Below are 19,002 nucleotides of genomic sequence, written 5' to 3' on the forward strand. Positions count from 1 at the left end.
CAGAGCCTACAGGGCAAGGAATGTGTCCTACCCACCACTCTGTCATATTACCTCTCTCAAGCACTTCGCACAGTGCTCTGCACGCAGTGAGCGCTTAATAAATACAAGTGCAGTTAAAACATTAAGACATGATTTGAAACCTGTAAAGCACCCGAGCTTGGTCCTAAGGAGGTGAGGTTTAAGAGATGTTAAGATCTAATAATCTGATTCGGCAAGAAGGCAAAAAGAACATGCATACATTCTTAATACAACTCATTGGAAATGTTGGCCCAACAGTTAAAACCGCCTTTCGGAAGGAACTCGACAGCAGTGCTGTTAAAGATGTGAGATTTGACATCTTCCAGGCACGCTTCGAACGTCAGTGGTCCTGGGCTCCAAATCCTGCGCGGTCTCAGCCCGACCCCGTATCAGATAGTCAGCGTGTACTAAGAAAAGAAGGCCATTTACACTTACTAAGAAAAGCAAACATTTACTTCAAATTGCAGCAATAGGCTTTTCAATCACAAAAAGAAAGAAAAGAAAACATTGATCCGACAGTGGTCACATCCTGTGCAGAGAACTTAGGATACAAAAAATGGCAGCACAAGGTACTTGAGCTGTTTTACATTGCAGGACAAAGCAGAAGTCTGGCACTCTTGTGATCATTTCTAAACCAAATGGAATGCCTTTGAAATGATTATTTTTTGTATTAGTAACAAAGCCCCACCACCATAAAGTAATAGAATACTGAAAAATAAAAACCAACTAAAATATTTATATCAGTATAAGATAGATACTGTATTTATACAGTCAGACCTCTTAAGTGCAGAAAACAGACTGGGCTTTGACAAGTTTCTTCATTTTTTGTTGTTGCTGTTGTTTTTCAGTTAAGCTTTTACCCACCATAAAGGTCCACTGAATTGCAGAAGCCAATTCTTCCCAGGAAAATGCTATCAAAGTTGCATAATTTCATTTGTGACTCCCAGAAGGATAAAGTTTCCATTCTTCCACTGCCTTTATGCGGAGGTTCACATTTAGCTACTGAAATATGGAGACAACCAAAAGCCCTCAGAGCTTCCTTTATCCTCTGAATTTTGCCCTTCCATCCCAACCTCAGACTGCAATTCCTAGTTTGCAAAATAAAGAATGCAATATGCATCATACATCAAGAAAAGATGATGAGCTGCCGTGCTTCTGGATCTTTTCCCTGCTCCTCTCAACCTTCTTTATAACTTCGGCCACTATGCAGACTGAGGACGTGAGGCCCAGGAGAAACAGCAAATCTGAAAGGAGAATTAATTTGGTTTTAAATTCTCTTCCCAAGCAAGTATTTTAGGACACCGTGTGGGAGGAGTGGTGTCCTCAGTTGGCAGCTGGTATTTTGAAAAGCTCTAGGGACAGGAGTTTTCAGGTTCTATGCTTAGCTAACACCATTCCTCCTGCAACTCTGGGACATTTGACTGAAGAGGATTAATCAGCAGTGTTTGGAATGTTTCCATGTTCCAATCCATTTCAAAGCCAAACTATTCATTCCTCTTCTAATACCTCTCTTTGAAAAGCAACCAGGCTGCTCTTTATTCCTACCGACTATCTCGGAGAGCTGCCGTCAGGGTCTTGAGGAAAAAAAAACACCCAAAAACAAAAACAAGCTTTAAAAGAAAAAGACATTGCAAGCGAAAGTACAAAATGAAATTAAAAGTAGTTCATGTCTAGGGAGAACTTCAAAGCCGAATCGTTGCAGGGAAAATTTAATCTTTGAAACGGCCTCGATCTCTCGTCTTGACTTGTACCAAAATATTAAAACACCTCCCTCAATCATATTAAAGAGACACTAGGGTGTTCTAGTCCATTGCAGGTCCCCTTGACGCTGTTTATTGCCATTGTTCTTGTCTGTCCGTCTCCCCCGATTAGACTGTAAGTCCGTCAAACGGCAGGGACTGTCTCTATCTGTTGCCAACTTGTTCATCCCAAGCGCTTAGTACAGTGCTCTGCACATAGTAAGCGCTCAATAAATACTATTGAATGAATGAAAGGTCACCGAGGAGAGAGAGAACCCAGCTTGGTTTAACAAATTACACAGCATTATCACCACCACAATACAGGATTTTCAGGGCATAAGCTTCCTTCTTCCCCTACCCTTCAGGATAACCATGAAATAAGAGTGAGGGGAGGTCTGGGTCCCATTTTCTGATCCTGCGGAGGCAGTCAAGGGTTCTAAAGCATCCCCTTCCCCACTGCAGTTCTGGTCTCAACTGGAGGCAAAGCAAAAACAGCTGCCACCTCGCTGAGGGACAAGCATCAAAAACCAGGATCCACCTCCCATGCCACTCCACACGCATGAGTGGAAGCAGGTTAACTCGAGGCCCTGGCGTCCATTCTTCCTCTGCAGCCCCGACCTGGGCGTGAAGAGAATGAGAAGTAATCCTTGCCAGCTCTGAAAATGGGACCTAAGGGGATGAAGGGGTAGTCTGGATCCCTTTGTGGTCCTGCACCCCACTCCGGGAAATGAAAATAGATGCCAGCGTATAATATTTATCATCTTGGTATTTACTGTTTTCTGTGTGCCATACACTTGGGTAGATAAAAATATGAACACGTTGAACACGTTCCCTGTCCCACACAAGTCTCCCAATCTAGGAGGTAGGGAAAGCGGCTGTTTCATCCCCATTTTGCATATGAAGGAAATGGAGGCCCCAAGAGGCTGCGATGTGCCAGCAGTTCCATCGCAGGCCAGTGGCAGAGCCTGGATCTCTCTACTTCCAGTCTCATGCTCTCTCACGTAAGTTCTCTGGTGGAATTAGTGCTATTCGGGGTCAGATGATCGATGGCCACCCAGCCTGGCATTCCATCACTAAGGAAGCAATGGGATGTTCGCCCTCCTTGACATCTATTCTCAGTGCTAGGGAACTAGGATCTCTAACTTTGCTCTAGGATTTATGGATTACACAGTCCATTAATCCTTCTTAATCCACGCCTGAATTTAACTGAAATGTTTCCCCTCTAAAAACATATTACGGGCCTATCTTCTAGGATTTTAAACAAACCTTTGTGAATTTAACAACATGTTCTACTTCCACAGCTTTCAATGGTCACAGATATCACTTGCTTGTGTAGGAAGTGTTTCTTTTTGTCAGATTTTAACATTTCACCTTCAAGCTTCAATGGGTGCTCTCTGGTCCTGTGGGATGCGGTAAAACATAGCTCCAAGTTTACCCCCATCTGCCCCTTAAAGGCTTTGGAAGCTGTTTCCATCCTTCTGGGTGGAAGTGCCCGTATTTTTTTCAGTCTAGCCTCACATGGAAACGGCTCCATCTCCCTTATCCGTTTAGCTTAATACGGTTTACATGTGTTTACTTTAAGCCTTAACTTAAGCACCAAATACTGTGGAAATGAGTTCAAGTCATGGAAGATGACTGACTGATCCATGAACTGCGATTAGCATTCTTTGATTTTAATAGAGTGAGATTAGTAGATTTTATGAAAATTGATAGAGCAAACATGAGAAAATGAGCATCAGTGAGGTACAAACATGTAAGGGCATCCTAAAATGGAATTTCCAACAAACACAGCTGCACCAAATTCAGTCTAAAATATGCACAATTCCATTTTGGGATTAAACTATTTTTCCTCCAAGGGCACACAGGGCCATATAACAAGTTATGAACTCATTTATTTCAGGAAGATTTGATTTGTAGCACTTAAGAATTCGCAACATGAACTATTAAGTCTGTCTTAAAAGCTTTGAAGACATCAATGAGTTAGAAGCCTGCTTCTATTGTACTTTTCTCAGAAGAAGAATTTAATGGCACATTTTAAAACCCAGGTAGGCCACTCATATTTCATTCCTATTAAACAAAAAAAACCCTGCCTTTTGGATCCTGCAAAGCACTTAATTTGAGCACACCAGCACAGTTTATAAAAACTAGCCACAAGAACAAGCTTTTCTTACCTAGAATGCTCAGGCTCTCAGTCTGAAAAACCTTCTGAAGTGGAGGGAAGTAAATCACTAGTAACTGTCCCATGATGGATCCCAGAACCGCATAACAAAACATTTTGTTACTGCAGAGTCCAATCTCAAACACTGACTTAGTCTAAAAACAGGGCAGACAACACAGTAATTACCTTAGGGATCGATGATAACTAATTCTGCTGATGATTTCAAAGAACTGTTTACCAGAAATCCAGTACAGAGTTATTTCTTTTGCCTTTCTACTTGTTTTCACAAGCCAAGTGGCCTCTATAACATACAATAATACCATGCCAGAGCCTGTTTTTCCTATTAATTTACCACAGACTACTTTATGTAGAGATTGTTGATATTTACTGCATAAATACGAAAATATCAAATACAATGATACGTAGGAGTTTTCGAGAGCTTGCTACTAACACCACTTTGGTATGAGGAGAAATTTGTTTAATGTCTAAATGGCCGAGGGTTAATGCTTCGTGCACGTTTAAATGTCCAACGGTGATATGGTTTGTGGTTAGCCGAAATCCAGTCCAGCCCCAAATAATTTATAGGAACTACTCCCTCCCTCTTCCAGGTGAGGCTACTTGGTTCTAAGTCCTGTTGTAGCTGTACTGGAGCCTCTTTAAAAGCTACAATCCTTTCGTGTCCATCTCAACTAGACTCCAAAAAGGAGCCGAAGAAATGCAGATTTCCTTGTTTGGGCTCACAGCACGTTTCTTATTTGTAGGTTTGCACACGTTCACTCTATACTTCATGACCCTGTCCTAAAATCGAACCACCAATGGTACTTGAGTTCTTACCGTGTGCACAGCACTGTCCTAAGCACTTGGGAGAGTACGATAAAACAGAGTTGAGAGGAACATATGAGGAAACAAACCCTATTCCTCACGGCCTTCCCGTCTCCCCTCTGCTCTCACATTCAACAAGAGGAGGCCTCAAGAGTTCTGAACTAGATCCAATTAGTAAGTTCAGGCCAGGCTGCCATAGGGATGTGTCTTCATTCACTGTCCAACAAGCCCAGCTACCATCAAAACGAACCGCTTAGTACGGTGCTCTGCACACAGTAAGCGCTCAAATACGACTGAATGAATGAAAACCATCCTCTCTCCTCCCCCAGATAGTTTAAAGACTACAAAGCAGTTTGGACTATCCTGGGGGACATGAAGTCACCTTGCCCCCTCCTACCTCACCTCCCTTCTCTTCTCCTCCAGCCCAGCCCACACACTCCGCTCCTCTGCCACCGCTCACCTCCTCACCGGGCCTCGTACTCGCCTGTCCCGTCGTCGACCCCTGGCCCACGTCCTCCCTCTGGTCTGGAACGCCCTCCCTCCTCACATCCGCCCAACTACCTCTCTTCCCCCCTTCAAAGCCCTGAGAGCTCACCTCCTCCAGGAGGCCTTCCCAGACTGAGCCCCCCTTTCCCTCTGCTCCTCCTCCCCATCGCCCCAGCTCCCTCCCTCTGCTCTACCCCCTTCCCCACAGCACTTGGGTATATTTGTACATATTCTATTTATTGATGTGTATATATCTATAATTCTGTTCATTTTAAAGCTATGGATGCCTACTTATTTTTGTCTTTTTATTGTCTGTCTCCCCGTTCTAGACTGTGAGCCCGTTGTTGGGTAAGGATTCTCTCTGTTGCCGAATTTTATTTTCCAAGCCCTTAGTACAGGGCTCTGCACACAGTAAGCGCTCAATAAATATGACTGAATGAATGAATAACCAGGTGGGACCAAGCAGGCTCCCATCTTCAAGCTGCCTATGCAGTACCAGAAAGGAGGTGGAGGTGGCGGGGGGAGATTGCATCCAGGAAAACAACTGCATCAATTAAGAGAAAAAGGCAGCAGTGCAGGGTGGAGGAGGAGGGCACAGCTGCTGGCTACGAAGGGGGCTTCAAGAAGCTTGGCTACGTTGCCAAAAGCACTGAGGTGGATACGAGATCATCAGGTTGGACACAGTCCATGTCCCACGAGGGGCTCACAGCTTCCATCCCCATTTTACAGATGAGGTACCTGAGGCAGAGAGAAGTTAACTGAATTGCCCAAGGTCACTCAGCGGACACGTGGCAGAGCCGGGATCAGAATCCAGGGCCTCTGATTCCCAGGCCCAGGCTCTTTCCACGAGGCCACGCTGCTTGGTCATGCAACAGCTGATGCAGGGGTTTAACTGCACCTTCTTAAGATAGGTCAGAGTTATTTACGTATCAAATGCGCAGAGAATATTTTTCCCTATTAACTGATTTGAGGATCTGGGAATTACCTCCTACTTTTCTGCATGGAATTTTAGGCATATATTAATCTAAGGTTTTAAAGCAATTAGTGATGTCATACGGGTGCTAAAGATAATGGATTTGTTTATGCAAGAAGAATTCACTAGCCTCAGCACCAAAACTAAAAGCAAATGAGGCCAAGTCTCTATTCAAAAACTTCCTTGCCTATAGAATAGATACACAGCATACTTATCTCCACTCCTCTTGCCCTTTCTACTTTTTCTTAAACTCTATTGTACTTTATTTTACATATCATGTGCCAAGCACTGTTCTAAGCACTGGGTTAGAAACAAGATAATCAGGTCTCAAATGGGGCTTACAGTCTAAGTAGGAGGGAGAACAGGTATTGAACCCCCTTTTACGTAGATGAGGGAACAGAATCACAGATAAATTGACTTGTCACAAAGCAGACACATGTCAGAGCTGAGACTAGAACCCAGGTCCTCTGACACCCAGGCCCATGTTCTTTCCACTGCTTTTCTACAGACAATTCCTGCCATCTTTAAGTACTGGTTTCCCATCTTAACAGTTATTGTTCATTTATAACTTTTAAGATCCAAGCTGTTGCTTTGGTAAGAGTCACTGGGCTAATCCAGATCTACTGCATTTCAAGTATATAAAGCACTTCAGCTGGTAAAGAAAAAAAAATTCTCAACATGTGTGTAAATTCGAGAAAATAGCAAGAATTAAATATAGCCACCTAGCCTACCTGTGATCTGGAACTCAGAGCATTAAACATGTCAAAAAATACAAAGCAGGTGAAGGTCATCGTTGTATCTCGAGGTGTTATCACATTGTCCCGTAACTGCCCAAGAGAAAAATTAAACGACTTTAGGGTCTGCATCTCATGAACCACACAACTCTTAAAAGTTAACATTTTCTTTTAAGACCATAGAGTTTCACTACCCAGGAAGTTTTTTGGTTACAGCAAGCTGCTTAATGAGACTCTGTACAATCACACAGTGAGCAAATCAGGAAGTACTGTCATGTACTATACTGGATTTTAAATGAACTGTTTTTTAATGAAAATGAAGCAGCTGTATTACAGAATCTTTCAGGAACATTAAATTGTTAGGGCTCCTAACTTTGAGTGAATTGTAATTCCCTATTCTACTTCCCCATCTCTTACTATAGTGCAATATATTCAGTAGGTGTCTAATAAATATCATAGAATAATAATTATGGTATTTGTTAAAGCACTTACTATGTGTCGAGCACTGTTTTAAGTGCTTGGATAGATTCAAGGATAGAAGGTAAGTCAAATTTCTCTCCTCATTTAGTCCATTCATTTGTTGTCTGTCTCCCCCTTTTAGACTGTAAACCAGACTGTAAGCCCGTCAAATGGCACGGACTGTCTCTATCTGTTGCCGACTTGTTCATTCCAAGTGCCTAGTACAGTGCTCTGCACATAGTAAGCGCTCAATACTATTGAATGAATGAATGAATGTTGCCAAACTGTACATTCCAAGCGCTTAATACACTGATCTGCACACTGTAAGCGCTCAATAAATACAATTGAATGAGTACACAGTCCCTGTCCCACATAGGGTTCACAGTCTCAGTCCCCATTATACAGATGAGGTAACTGAGGCACAGAGAAGTGACTTGCTCAAGGTCACAAAGCCAACAAGTGTATCATAAGTCAATAGTATTTACTGAGTGCTTACTGTACAGAGTCCTGTACTAAGTGCTTGGGAGAGTACACCCGAACAATCTAGCAGACATAATCCCTGCCCACAGTGATCTTACAGTCATTACTATTACCACTTTGATTCTTCCAAAGAGGATATTTATATCTTGAAGAGAAAGAAAGAAGGGATGGACTTCAGAGAGGAATAGAAATGTTAGCTTTAGCTTGTTTTGAAAAACTGAATTTGAAGTACAAGGGTCCCTTTCAGCCTCGCTCCCACCAAGGCCAGGGCACTACCAACAGCAGCATCCAATGGCCTAGTTCATCATTTCAAGCCAGGCTCAGAACGCTACCACTCAGAGACACCAATTTCTCATACCTCTCGCCAGAAGACAAACAGAGTTCCACACACAATGATTACTGATGAAACCAATATTTTAATAATTAAGTTTTTGGTCAAAATGCTGTCTTTCCAATTCCGTGGAGGTTTCCGAATGACATCTTTATCCACAGGTTCTACTCCAAGGCTTGAAATCAAAAGAGAGAAACATGAATTTTATGAATTTTAGGAGTCCGATTTACAACATACAAGCACAATTTTTTCAGAGTAGCGTTCCAGAAAGAAACCTTCCTACTATTTACAGGTTGCACCGAGAAAACTCTATTATCACTGCTGACCTTACAGGAGTAAGATCACAAATTTCTAATGACAGACTCTCCATTTAAGAGAGAAGCAGCGTGGCTTAGTGGAAGGAGCACGGGCTTGGGAGACAGAGGTCGTGGGGTCTGATCCCAGCTCTGGTCAGCTGTGTGCCTTTGGGCAAGTCACCTAACTTCTCTGTGCCTCAGGTATCTCATCCGTAAAATGGGGATTAAGACTGTGAGCCCCACGGGGGACAATCTAATGACCCTGTATCTACCCCAGTGCTTACAACAGTGCTTGGCACATAGTAAGTGCTTAACAAATACTATCATCATTAGTATTATTTAAAAGGGTATGCCCAGAGCAGGCTTTAACCCTCAAGGGCTTCACGTCACTGCGGGGGGCAATCTTGGCCTGGGAGAATTTATACTAGTTCCCCCCTCAGCCTCAAGTCCAGGCCCTACTGTTTCCAACCTCTCCTGTCCCTGGCTCCTTGCTTTCCATCATCAGATCAGAAAGCTCCACATCTAGCTTCAACACCCTACAGCTCAGTGGCCTGCTCCCCTCTGGCCTTTGCCCTGAAGGAGGAAGGAGCCCTGAAAAGCTAGCCATGGCAGTCCATCTTCAACTTTTCTGTGAAGTAGGCATGGAGAAAAAATTTTAGACTTATTTTACAGATGGAGAAACAGGAACATCCTCCCCCGCCCCCAGTTTACCACTCTGCAGGTGTCTCTCCCGAGTGTTTAAACCCAGGGTCTGTTCAGACCGACAGCCATGGCAAGAAGCAGGCTGTTCTCTGTCTCTTTTGTCAGTTTAAGACATGGTCCCGAAGTAGGATAGTGGTATGCGGCTACAAAAATATTAGCTTTGCCTGCCCAGCATGCTCTCCACCAACGTTAGGTCAGTCCTGACCAGATATGGATCCAGGAGGCCATTTAAAATCCTTGAATGAACTATGTATTACCTCTGAGCTGGAGGTCCATCCATGATAATATTTATCCATAAAATCTGCATGGCATTCAGAGGATTAGGAAAATTCATTAATGTTGCCAGTGAGATTAAAGTCAGTGCAGCTATACTCCTGTTGAAAGAAAAGGTTTTAAAAAAGTCAGCATGATTATTTTTTGCAGGTTACGAAGATTATTTCTTAAAATAAGATTACCATAATACTAATTTTAAGGCAAGACCGTACAAGTGTGAGAGCCTTTGAAGCCGTCACCTAAAACTGACACACAATATAGATCTGATAAAATGATAGGAAACAATTCAGGTTGTGGCAAAAACAGTGGTCCAAAGTTTCCATTTTATTCTAGAATACCAGGGGCCAAATTTCCACCTTCTTCAAGAAAAGCAATACTGATCTATATCCACAGAATTAAGATTCTTTAAACATGATTATGAAAACATTACATTCTTTTTGGTGAAGTGAGCATTTTTAATTAAAAGAGAGAACTGCTTACTATGCCAATTTATTTTTAATGAATAGGCATTCTATTAGGTTAGAAAGAAGAGTAAAATTAACAGAATCATCAAGAAACAACTTCTAAATTGTCTCCTGAAAAATCAAAGAGGCTACTTATTAAGACCCAAATGGACATAACCCTGAGAAAATACATCAAAACCATCATGAACTCTGCAGTGTAATGACATCAACAAAGGCAGTGACTACACAAACTTACGTGCTCAGTTGGAATCTAACGAAGTTTTTGATGTTGTTATAAATCCCTTTACCCTCTTCAATTGCTGACCTACAATATGAAGAATAAATGCAAAGTGAAAAATAGAATTTCACTAAGGGAAAGGCATGCTGAGAATTAATGGATTTGCATCCAGATCTGAAGGCTTACAGGTACCACTGAAAAAGAACTTCTAACAGCTCTCTTCTTCACTTGGGCAATTTGTGCAGGTTCAGCCAGGCTTGCTTGCTCAGCTCCACCGATTACACATTATTAATTACACAATATTTCAAATCTCTCTCACTATCAAGACTAATCAGACTTACAAAATGAAAATACACTTTACCTGAAAGTCAGATACTCTGCTCTCCCAAAAAAGACTTAATTTACAACCTTTAAGTGACAATCTCCTTTGATCCCTTAGAATGAGGGGCTAGTTGTTGTTTTTTTCTGGCTACTGAAGACCTAAATCAAATCCCTCCCTTTAGGACTAAGTCCAGAATAAGGGGGGCTATCGATGTGTTTGCATTCAGGGGGTTTAAAATTAAAGAATGAGCTATGTCTTATTAAATGGTGATTGGTTTTGCAGATTTATTCTTCACAATTCATGAATTTGCATGCCATATTCCTCCACTCCTAATCTTTCTTTTTTTCAGTAAGTTAATAGACAGTCATAAAACGGGAACAGGAACGGCATCAGCTGGCCTACAAATCATTTTCTCCAAGTATTTGGAGAGGAAAAGAAATTACATCATAGTATAGGAGTGAGCTTACAACTGCTTATATTTCACACAGATTTAGGGAAATATTAAGTTTCAAAGTGACTTAGTCTTAAGTCTCTCAAAAGCAGTCTAAGTACGCTTATATGGGTACAGTGCAAAGCAACCAAGGCCATATAACATAACCATTTATTGGTAATCACGGTGAACTGATTATGCATCTGTCCGCTGAAAAGTGCATGGCCTAGTGAAAAGATCAAGGGCTTAAGAGTCAGAGGACCTGGGTTCTAAACCCAACTCAGCCACTTCTCAGCTGTGTTATCTTGGACAAGTCACAACTTCTCTGTGCCTCAGTTACCTCCATCGGTAAATGGGGATTAAATCCTCCTCCCTCTGATTTAGACTGTGAGCCTCATGTGGGACAAGAACCGTGTCCAATGTCCAACCTGATTATCCTGTATCTACCTATTTTGATTAATGATATTATATATATATAAATCAAAGCTATTTTGATTACTGATAAAGACTCCAGCTATTATATAACAAGTTCTTCCTGATCTAGTAGAGTGAAAATCACTTTAAAACCTGGATTTCTTTAGGTAGAACATAAAATAGCAACTCACACTTTTACGCATTAGAATTCACTTGCTATATATATATATATATATATATATATATATATATATATATATATATTTACACCTACATTGTTCAAACAGCTTACATTATTGTTTGAAAGTCATCATCCACGAGGATCATATCGGCTGCCTCCTTACAAACATCTGTCCCGGTCTGTCCCATTGCTACTCCGATATCTGCAGCCTTCAGTGCAACAGCATCATTTACTCCATCTCCTGTCATAGCTACAACTGAACCATTATTTTGTAGAGACTAAAACAGAACAAACACAAAATCAAGAAACAAGGGAACAAAAAAACTGGCAAAAGCATTCTTACAAAGGTAACATTTTCCAAGGTTTTTCTCGCTACACTGAAGATTGCAAAATTCAGGTGATGTCTGTCACGCCATGAAAACAATTACTTTAAAGTAGAACACACTATTTTAAGTACTCAAGGATCTTTCGATTTTGTAGCTTTCCCCTACGTTAGTTCATTTTAGGGCAAGGATATGGTCCATGAACTCTTGTACTTTCCCAAAACACTTAGTGCACTGTATAGCACAGAATAAATGCTCAATGAATATGATCAATTGATGCAGTATAATTTATACAGTTTCCTACAGGCTGAAAAGTAATATAAAGAATACCCGATTCCAGGAGGATTGCTGGGGATTCCTTCATTATCTTTTCATTTCTGCCTTCCCGACTGCACCTCATCCTTCTTCAGAGCTTGGTGGCACATGGCATTTCATTTGCCGCTTTGAGGCACAGGAAGTTGTGTCAAACTTCTAGTTCTCAAATCTGATTTCATCTGTCCACTTTCTACACTTTTAATTTGAACTTAGCTTTGAAAATGTGGCAATGGAAAGGAATTTAAACGAATACTTGAGTTTCCATTCTGGAACATAAGGCAAGAGGATGACAAAGTGCTACAAGTTTCAGGCAGAGTAAGAGGTTGGCGAGAAGCAGCAGCTCCAAATGGGGAATGGGATTTCCCTCAATTGGTATCCCTTTCCCCCGCTCCAACCTTCATCTACTACTATCCGGCTACTTCCCAATCACAGAGACAGCTAGAGTGTCATCACCCCAAATCAGTGATTGCATGTGAAACAACAGGATTAGCAATTTCTGACCAATTCTTCTCCCCTTGAAATGCCCACCTTGATAATCTTCAATTTATGCCTCGGGCTGGCTCTATAAAAAACCGCGACCTAAGGAGAAAGGTAGAAAATGCTAAAAATGCATATGTGAAAAGAAAGCAGTAAAACATCACATAAAATGAAGCTTTAAACATTCAAGTCCACCCACCCAACAGAGTTAGTCTTTTATGAGCTACAGAAATAAACACATCAGTCTTTAGTTAATTCTGAATTGGAGCAGTTAATCAAGAATAGATACTTTTCTAAGACATCCACTGTCGCATGGACCTCTTTGTCCGGGAATCATATGGTTAGAAAGTCATCTAGACCAGGGTCATTTATCATTTAGGTTGGGAGGTAAAGGGTGTGCACTGGGAACAGAGGTGATGGGCCAGAGCCAGGACAGAGAAGAGGGGACATCTGCATTGACTTTCACTTCCAGAAGCTTGTAAGATATATTTTTTAAGTGTGGAAGCTGACATCATCAAACCTGTTCAAAAACTAAATAAAATGGGGGCGGAAACTCTTTGGAAAACAGTCATCTGCGGAACCAGGGGCCCGCAAACATAGAGAAGTGGTGGGGAGGGTTCATAAACTGTCCCTAATTCATGTTCACAGAAAGGAATTGTGGGCCAAGGAAAGTGACCTAAACAGCTGCAGTATCTAGCCCATTCTCTGGTTTCTAAGTAGGGCAGCACTTAAAACCGCTGCAGACAGATAGTTACCTATCTTGTACTGGTAGTTCTCCAGGAACGGGGAAGCCACAACCACCCTCGGTAACATAATTCAATAAAACTAACCCTTATGTCTGCTGAAATTTAAAGCCATTTCTTCTTGTTCTGCCTTCAGGCTAGATGGAGAGTAGCTGCCCGTTGTTCTCTGAATAATATTCTTTCCTGTACTTGAAGACAATTATTAATTCCCTACTCATTTTACTCTTCTCAGGTTGTCCAATTCCCCTTTGCTCACTTCTGACTTCCCCAACCCTCTAATTCAACTTTTCTCTCTTCAGCCCTTATCAGAACTCTGTATTCAATTTACTGGAGAACTCTGTGAAGAGACAACTATGACAACAGATTATCTAACATTAATCGGAGATGCCAAAAAAATGCAACACTAATTATTCCTCCACTGTACTACAAAAACATCTGAATGAAGTGTTTTACCTTTGAAAAGCTCAGTATAATCAGCTCAGACTCACAAACCCCGTCTCCAGGGATTCTAGCTCACCAGACCGTAATACATTGGGAGGATGAGTCAATAACCCCACTGTAATTCCATCCTTAAAATACCAAAACATAATTTTACTTGGGAATTCAGTTTTTGAAGGGGGGGAAGTTGCTTTTATTTCAATTCAGGAGGTTTTGAACCACTGCAAAAATTCATTCACAGAAACTGGTTATTACCAGCCATGACAGTGGTGTGAATGCTCAGCTACCCTTCTGTCATTTGAATGCACCTTCCCTTCACGAAATACCAAATTAACTGGCATATCTCCATTTCGTCTTTCATTTGAGGTAAGATTTTTCGCATTTCAAAGCTTTTGATGGTAGTTCAGAAAAAGCTTTGGCTTTCAGGACTGAACATCTTTCCAACAAGATGCAGAAGCAGCGTGGCTCAGTGGAAAGAGCACGGGCTTTGGAGTCAGAGGTCATGAGTTCAAATCCCAGCTCTGCCACTTGTCAGCTGTGTGACTGTGGGCAAGTCACAACTTCTCTGTGCCTCAGTTCCCTCATCTGTAAAATGGGGATGAAGACTGTGAGCCCCACGTGGGACGACCTGATTTCCCTGTGTCTACCCCAGCGCTTAGAACAGTGCTCTGCACATAGTAAGCGCTTAACAAATACCAACATTATTATTATTATTATTATTATTATCAACAAAAGATTTCCTGTCTGCCATCCTTAAAAACAATTCAAAAATGTTTAAATGTTTGACATGACTAGCAGTCTGATGAAACATACAAAATACGGCACGGATTAAAGTTTCCAAAGCCTAACACCAGAGGTTGATTAAAAAATAACAACTTACGGGTCATTATCCAAACTAGAAATTCAAGGGCCCAAAAACCACAGGCTTGAAAAATTTACCCAGAAAATGTTCATTCAGAAGCCACAACAGATTAATAAACACTGACAAAGCCTGCCTACAGCATTGATAGTGTACTATTTACGAATTGATTCCACTGAGTTAGAGAGTGGCCTTGGCAAGTCGCTTTTTATCTTTGAACTTCAACTCCTCATTTGAAAAATAGGGGTAAGGAGGAGATGTGGACTCATGAACAAAAGCCCAAATGGCTCCTGCCTATCAGGAACAGAATCTGACTGCAGCACCTGTGGAAAATATTGCAGGGAAAAGGAGGAAACTGGAATATGAAGTGGGTACCAAACCACAGCTGAATTTCAGCTTGGAGAAACAGCAGTTACAGCATTTAAAAAAGCAGGTAATGGAAACCTGGTGACATCCAGTCACAGAAATGGAGGAGAGGAAAAAGAGGAATGGAAGGATTTGGGAGTTGGAGGAGTAACAGAGAAAAGAGGAAGGAAGAAAGTACTACTACAGAAGTGACCAACAGAAGAGGTACCCAGAATGAAAGGATTCCCATCGGGTATCGGGAGAAGAGGAGGAAAAGATAATAATAATAATAATGTTGGTATTTGTTAAGCGCTTACTATTTGCCGAGCACTGTTCTAAGCACTGGGGTAGACACAGGGGAATCAGGTTGTCCCACGTGGGACTCACAGTCTTAATCCCCATTTTACAGATGAGGTAACTGAGGCACTGAGAAGTTAAGTGACTTGCCCAAAGTCACACAGCTGACAAGTGGCCGAGCCGGGATTCGAACCCATGACCTCTGACTCCAAAGCCCGTGCTCTTTCCACTGAGCCACGTTGCTTCTCTGATAACCTTCTGCTTCTAAGATAACCTAGAGAGAGACTGAGGAGAGGACTACCCAACCATTTTAAAAGGACAACTCAAATCAGCAGACATTTCAAAGAAGTCAGCAAGTGCCCTATAGGAATTTTATTATGGGAAATCAGACTAGAGCAAGATATTTTTTGCAGCCATTTGGATGCCAGGTATTGTAGCTCTAGAATTATTATTCTAGGAATGGACAAATTCATTTTTTTGGAAGAATTATCTGCATAAAAAAATGAAGTGTTGACTGGAGTGATACAATTAAGTCAGGCAAGGTCAATGGCAGGTCGCATTTTAGAAATGAAACAGCTGCCAGAATATATAGCTATATTTCAGATCTGATGAATGTATTACTGATAAGATTTTATAATAATAATAACGGTATTTGTTAAGCGCTTACTATGTGCCAAGCACTGTTCTAAGTGCTGGGGTAGATACAAGGTCATCAGGTTGTCCCACAGGGGACTCACAGTCTTAATTCCCATTTTACTGATGAGGGAATTGAGGCACAGAAAAGTTAGTGACTTGCCCGATTCCTCTCCAGTTCATACTTCACCCCGCTGCCCAGACCATTTTTCTAAAAAACAAAGTTCAGTCCATATCTTGCCACTCCTCAAACACTTCCAATGCTTGCTCATTCACCTCCGCATCAAACAGAAGCACCTTATCAGGCAGTGAGCTCTCTCCCTATCTTACCTTGCAACTGCAACCTCGCCCTCACACTTCACTCCTCTAACGCCAACTCACTGTACCTCCATTTCATCCATCTTGCCACTGACCCCTAGCCCACATCCTCCCTCTGGCCTGCGACTCCCTCCCCCTATACAACCAACAGATCACCACACTCCTCACCTTCAAAGTCCTCCGAAAAACACATCATCTCCAAAATGCCTTCTCTAAGCCTACATTTCCCCATCTCACTCTCCTTTCTGTATCACCTATGTATTTGGATCTGTATCCCCTCAACACTTGATATTTCCCCCCCAACCCTCTAAGCACATGATACTCCCCCCTAACTGCCTCAGCCCCACAGCACTAACGTATGAAGTCGTCTCCCCTATACGTAATGGATTTTAATATCTGCCTCCCCTTCTGTACTGAAAGTTCCTTGTGGACAGAGATTGTATCCACCAACTCTACAGAGAACTGAGTACTGTGCTCTGTAATCAACAACATTTAAGTGCTTACTGTGTGCAGAGCACTGTACTAAGCACTTGGGAGAATACAGGTGCTTAGAACAGTGCTTGTTACCCAATAAGTGCTTAAATACCATCATTATTATTAGTGCACAGTAAGCTCTTAACACCACTGATTAACCACCATGATCCATTTCTGCAACTACTGAGGGGCACCGATGTAGAGATTACACAGATTAAGTGCCAGTAGGAGAGAGAGGGAATCACAGGAGAAGGAACTGGAATAAACAAAAGGAGGGGCAAGAGGAGCAAAGAAAGAAAACTAGAGAGGTGTGACAAAGGGAACTGGAAGAATTAAGGAGAGGTGTCAAAATGGGTGCAAAAATTGTTAAAAAAAAATTAGATTACTTTAATTTTGCCTCATGGTAATGAGAAAGCTTGGTCAGTTAGACAAGTAGTCTTCTGATAATAAATGGAACTTAAGTGCGTAATCAATCTATTCTTGCTAGTTCACAGAAAACAGCCAAAAGGTAAATAGAATGGAAAAATGATTTTAGGCATATTCACAAACTACACAGTGAGAGGTTTGCAACAAAAGCAATCGAACATCGAGATTCTAGGTAGCTTAACTGGATCATTGGTCTTGAATAGTGTTTAATTATTTCGTTGTGTGCAGTGTGTCAAATACGGATGGGGAAGTCATCATTCTTGGACATCCGCTGTAAGAACTATAGGACCCCTCTCACCTCAGTACATTGACAACTTGGGGACTTGCATAAAGGTACTCTGTGGCCTAATCCCTGTAGCATTTATTTGGAGAAGCAGCATGGCCTAGTAGATGGAGCACGGGCCTGGAAGTCCGTAGGACCTGGGCTCTCATCCCTTTTCTCTGTGCCTCAGCTCCCTCGTTTGCATTATAGAGATTCAATACCTGCTCACCCTCCTAGACTGTGAGCTTCATGTGGGATCTAATTAACTATCTATCCCAGCACATAGTACAGTGCTCGGCATATGGTGTCTTAAATACCACAGTTACTACTACATTTAGGTCCTACTGTAAACAAAACTTAATAAAACAAACACGATGTGCAATCATGGCAATAACATCTTTGGGTGACTGGAGTCGTGAGTCATTAGCCAGGTTAGTTTCGGGAAAGTTACCTAAGTCTCCCTCTCCCTGAGGATTCTGCAGTCTAAAAGAAGACTATGATCTTTGAAGGTAGGGATCACATCAACTAACTCTACTGTACTCTCCCAGGTGGCTCTGCAGTACATGAGCACTCAGATACAACTGAAGACCAAAAGACATGATCATTTATTAATGAAGGAGTTTGCAAGCAGTTAAAAAACAAGGCAGTAGGCGAGTGCTGAGGACTGGGAGAGTAGAGTAATTAATCACAGAATTCCTTACAGAAAAGGTGTTTAATAGAGCGCTGAAGAAGGGAGGGGGAGAGAGAGAGAGACAAAATCTAGTGAAGGCTAGGGGATGGGGTACTCCTCCAGGGTAGGGAAACAGCATTCGCAAGGAGTCAGCAACAACACAAGTGAGGGGGATAGGCAGAAGGCTTGTTTGGGCAGAGGGAAAAAGCCCAACGTGGGAGAAGAAGGCCCAGCTGATAGAGAGCCTTAAAACCTGTTGTTTTTGATTTAAACATGGAGCAACTAAAAGTTAAAGGGTGTGTGAATGGGGGGGAGGGGGAAAGGGCAGCAGTGATGAGGTATGCCATTTGGCATTTTCAAAGAGAATTTGGCAGTTGTACACAAAAAGAGACTGAAGACTGGAGAGGTTGGAAATCGAGAGACAAAGTAAAAAGGCAGTTATTAACCCAGTTGGGAGGTGCCTCAAATTTCTACCAGGAAGTAGCTGTGAAGTACAGCTGCAAGGAATTATTAAGGAACAGGAGAATTTAGAGGCAGAGAAGAGTCGACTCCAGAAATTGTCAACTCACAGGACCTAATGAGGGCAAAGATGAAACAAGGAGGTTTACTAAGGAAGGAGACATTAATTGAATTTGTTTAATCTATTTAAACAGTGACTTTTTTTTAAATAAATGCCACTTGTTACGTTCAAAGATTTTTGTTAACCCTACCTTTGGTGCTATTTGTGAAAGCTGCTGAACATCCATTGAATCTACTTCTTCTCCTGAGACTGACTGGGAATTTTTGGAATACAACCCCAGGCGACTGGCTGCAGAGAAAATAAAATAACCAAAAAGACCACCTTAGATTTCTTAAATGGAACATGGAATATCAGCTTTCTTTAAAAAAAAAAACACACACACCAAAAAAATCACTTCACTCTC

The 19,002-nt window shown here is 41.8% G+C and overlaps 1 protein-coding gene across 2 annotated transcripts in view; it reads right to left on the bottom strand.

Annotated features, from left to right (window-relative positions):
• Nucleotides 1-442: 442 nt before the first annotated feature.
• ATP2C1 (ATPase secretory pathway Ca2+ transporting 1) overlaps nt 443-19,002 on the bottom strand; it is a 103,439-nt gene continuing 84,879 nt past the window's right edge. For both annotated transcript variants that reach the window (XM_007666169.4, XM_029070452.2), the window contains exons 19-27: nt 18,790-18,887; nt 12,666-12,716; nt 11,611-11,777; nt 10,171-10,239; nt 9,456-9,572; nt 8,228-8,375; nt 6,928-7,023; nt 3,929-4,070; nt 443-1,262 (exon numbers count right to left, since the gene is read on the bottom strand). In XM_007666169.4, the coding sequence (XP_007664359.1) occupies nt 1,138-1,262; nt 3,929-4,070; nt 6,928-7,023; nt 8,228-8,375; nt 9,456-9,572; nt 10,171-10,239; nt 11,611-11,777; nt 12,666-12,716; nt 18,790-18,887 (1,013 nt within the window). In that variant the 3' untranslated portion in view covers nt 443-1,137. The remainder of the gene's footprint in view (nt 1,263-3,928; nt 4,071-6,927; nt 7,024-8,227; nt 8,376-9,455; nt 9,573-10,170; nt 10,240-11,610; nt 11,778-12,665; nt 12,717-18,789; nt 18,888-19,002) is intronic.

This window comes from Ornithorhynchus anatinus, chromosome 8 (genome assembly GCF_004115215.2).
Source record: "Ornithorhynchus anatinus isolate Pmale09 chromosome 8, mOrnAna1.pri.v4, whole genome shotgun sequence".
Classification (NCBI taxonomy): domain Eukaryota; kingdom Metazoa; phylum Chordata; class Mammalia; order Monotremata; family Ornithorhynchidae; genus Ornithorhynchus; species Ornithorhynchus anatinus.